General features: G+C 35.5%; 1 protein-coding gene across 1 annotated transcript in view; it reads left to right on the forward strand.

Annotated features, from left to right (window-relative positions):
• The window catches only part of GLRX5 (glutaredoxin 5), a 7,277-nt gene extending 3,663 nt beyond the window's left edge, over window positions 1-3,614 (forward strand). The window contains exon 2 of the mRNA XM_019552473.1: window positions 2,804-3,614. Coding sequence (XP_019408018.1) covers window positions 2,804-2,982 — 179 coding nt within the window. The 3' untranslated portion in view covers window positions 2,983-3,614. The remainder of the gene's footprint in view (window positions 1-2,803) is intronic.
• Window positions 3,615-3,930: the final 316 nt, after the last annotated feature.

Here is a 3,930-nt window from a genome sequence, read left to right on the forward strand (position 1 = left end):
TGTCATGCATCTGCTGATGCACGATAAAGTGCCATTGGCTTTTCTGATGGTTTCGTCACACTGCCGACTCATGTTCATCTTGGAGTCTACTAGGACTCCAAGATCCCTTTCCACTTCCGTGCCACCCAGCAGGTCATTTCCTAGGCTGTAGATCTAAGATTACCTGCACTCTAAAGTCACATAACTACTAAAAAAGATATTGCCACATGATTTAACAGCTTAGACCAATACAAACTATTGTTGAAACAGTGTTTCTGTACTCCGGCAGTGCCTGTTCAGCTGAACCAAGAGTTCATAATCATTTGGTATTGGTTAATTTTGTAAAGTAGGCAAAATCCAAACATGCTAACATTTTAAACAATTTGACTTGGATAAAAAACACATGTGAATGGAAACGCATTAAATTGGCTCGTATCTTGAATTGATGTTGATAGACTCCTGGGGATACTATCAGTACTTTTAAGTTATATGCGTTAGGTTCCGTGAACAAGAAAATCCAAATGTCAGTGTTTTGAACAAAGGTATGATACAGCATCATGTGTTGTGAAAGTAATACTTCTTTCTAGTGCTGTTAGGTATATTTACGTCACCTTTGAAGAAAAATAGAAGTAGTTAGCCATGTTAGTCTCAAGGTAGGCGGAAGGCAGGGCAGGTTAGCACTTTTAAGAATAAGTGTTCATCTGTTGTAAAATTTGTCTCAAAAGTTAAACTAAAGTTTTAAGAAAAGGGGTGTAAAGACAAAGAACTCTGTCATAAGGGGAATTTCTAAGCTGTCTGCATACAATAGATTATCTTTAAAACCTCATCCAGCCTAGAAACTTGGACTGGAAAGCGATTTTAAGACTAACTAAACACTACTTTCAGGTTAAAACAGTTTTAAGCTGGTTTGGTTAGAAGTGGTGTTTAATGTAGGATTTAAAAAAATTAACTGTCTCACATCCATAAACTGGATTTAACTAAATGTGAAAAGGATTTCTTGAAACACTAGGAGAAATTTAAGGAGTTAGATCAGATGATTATAGTGTGGTTTCCCTTGACCTTGCAGTTTATCACTTTAACACTCTCTTGGCTTTTTTGGTGTGTGTTAAATTTCTTCTCTGCATAGTTATCTAAATTAGTTAAAATGTCCTGGGTGATGCTGATTCTGGTTCAGGTTGATAGCAAACTGTTTTGCTGTGCTTCTATTTAAGATGCTGTATTTACCAAAGTGTTAACCATTATAGAATCCAACTATGCAGTTTGAATAGCTGATGGGATTAGTTTTCTATTTCAGCATTGCCTTTATGTAGCTGTAATCCTCTTAAAAGAAGTCTTTGAGTTCATATAGTATATACTTCAGAATAGGAATATATAAGGCCAATTAGCTAATCAGATTATTTTCTCTCAGCTTTGTCTTCTGATTTTTAAAGTCTTCATGGAAGCTAAAAAAAAGAGTGAATGGTTTGGTGTTGGTCATGTTCTTTCAAGGGGTGGCAGTTTAAAGTGGTTCAGCCTGATAGTCATCATCAGGGAAGTGCTTTTAATAACCCTTAGGCATAATGAACACTTAACAGTACTGTTGTCAAAATCAGTTTGGTAGAAATTATGAGAACCCTATAAAGCCCTATTGTTTTTAAGGAACTGATATTTCACATTTTGATAAAACATAGAAATTAGAGATAGAAAAGGTAGTAGCTGGACTCCAACCCACAGCTGCTGCAAAAGATTATTTTTTTACATAAAAGCCATATGCTTTTTTATGTAAAGACTTGTATTTAAAAATACATTTGTATATAAAGGCTTCATTGTTACCTTATTCTAGATTGACAATTTAAAGTATCCTGTGTCATGTGTTACTTAATCCTGTTACTTAACCCTCTTATTTAACAGTAATATGTCCACTCTGTAACAGTGTGTTAATTTGGAGCATAGTCCAGGATCTGAGTGAATGACTGACTAGATATGAGCATGCAGTAATAGCCTATTTTAAAGTACAAGGAGCAGAAAGTTAACTGTTGGGTCTCTTGCATGTTTGGTAGCACGTGGAAAGGTGGCAAAATGAGTATATACCTGCTCTTTCATCTGCATTCATAATCTTTGCTTATTTTCCTGAGGGTCGTTTAAATTAGGGCTGAGTTATGGTTTAATTTGGCCTCTTATGTGGGATTGGTTTTATTTTTAAATTTACCTGGCTGTGATTAAAGAGAAATTGCAGTAGTCTGTGTGAGCCTTTTATAACTTATGAATTCAGTTATACTTCTGTGGTATGTTTCTTGGTGGGTGCAGTGTCTTCTTGCCCCTCCCTTGAACTTCAAGGTCTGTTAGTGAAAGATAAGTACTGTATACTGAAATTCACAGGCCCATAGATGGGGAAGAGTAGCACTATTGTGGCCAAGCAACTTTCCAGGGTTAATATTGCTGTAAAAAGTCAGTGAGAACATGGAGCATTCTTTGGGAAAGCATAGAGGATAATTATATTAGAGGTGAAGAGTACTGGATATGCATTAAAAGTACTCTAGCTTTTTTTTTAATTGGCCCAAAGTCATGTTTAAGTAGTATTTTCTCATCCACAATGATACTTAACAATTCCTGCTCAAGAGCTATACTAGTACTGAATCTAAGTTTCTCAGCCGGTGATTCCTTTCCTCTAGGTGGGAGCCAAGAATAAGTTTCATAGAATGTCATTCTTATTGTTGTGACTTCTGTTATAAATAGGGTCAAACATACTGAAGAGAAAAGAAATGGAAAATGAACATTTGTATGAAGCTCAAATGATACTATTCTTAAAACAAAAACCCAACCCATTTTGTTTGTTTTTGTACAGGTGTTAAAAATTATTCCAACTGGCCTACCATCCCCCAAGTGTACCTCAATGGTGAATTTGTAGGTGGCTGTGACATACTCCTCCAGATGCATCAGAATGGAGACTTAGTAGAAGAGCTTAAGAAGTTAGGAATCCGCTCTGCGCTTTTGGATGAAGAAAAAAACCAAGACAAGAAGTAAAACAAGCAAGAAACTTCATTTTAGAGGATACTGAGAATAATGAAGAACATCTTTCACAATAACTGATTACCAGAAAAGCCTTATGTCCTCTACTGTGAAGAAGGCGTTTTTCAGAATTGACACTAAGGTTTATCAGTAAACATCTGGTAGCATGTGATACAGTATATTTGGTTATTTTGGTTTTAAGGGAACTCTGTTGTGAAAATTGGAGTGTAACCACTGCAATGTAATACATATATTTGGAAATTGATGTAAACAGCTCATTTTTTGTGTGTTGTTTGTTATTTCTTGATTGAGGCAGGATGAAACCAAAAGACTGTAGAATTATATTATTTTTACAGAGCTCTTGTGTATTTTGCTTATGTTGTCTGTCCTTTTGATACATAAATCTATAAAGACAGTGTTTGCAGCTCTTTTGCTTCTCTTGGAAATGTGTCAATAACCGGTATCTGTCTCTATGTATAAACACCTGAAGATGGGACTTCCTGGGAGTCTCTGACCTTGTGTATACATGTAACCTGCAAACCTATTTTTAAACTAATTGGGAGAAAACAATGAGATTTATATGAATGGTGCATGGAATATATATTCATTCCAAGGGTTGAAATAAATACACTAGCACAAACAAATGTGTAATAGTCATTATTACTTTATGTTTTACAAATTGTGCCCCATATTTTGCTGATGGCCTTGGAAGACCACTCGGAGTTATAAACTCAAGATTTTTATAGTAACTTTATTTTCTACCTCTGCCAAAGTGGTTGCTTCCTTTTTTTACATTACCTATATTTCAGTTCTCCTGTACTATTGATCAAAAATGGGAAGTCTTTTGTATGAAGGCTCTGAATAGGGCAGGAGGAGAATAAACTTGGAACCCATAAATGTAGCTTTCCATCACTACTTAACTAGTGAATTCATAGTTTCATCGATGTTAGGGGCTGGAAGGGA

The sequence above is a fragment of the Crocodylus porosus genome, unplaced genomic scaffold, assembly GCF_001723895.1.
Source record: "Crocodylus porosus isolate Cpor-Errol unplaced genomic scaffold, CroPor_comp1, whole genome shotgun sequence".
Taxonomy (NCBI): Eukaryota; Metazoa; Chordata; order Crocodylia; family Crocodylidae; genus Crocodylus; species Crocodylus porosus.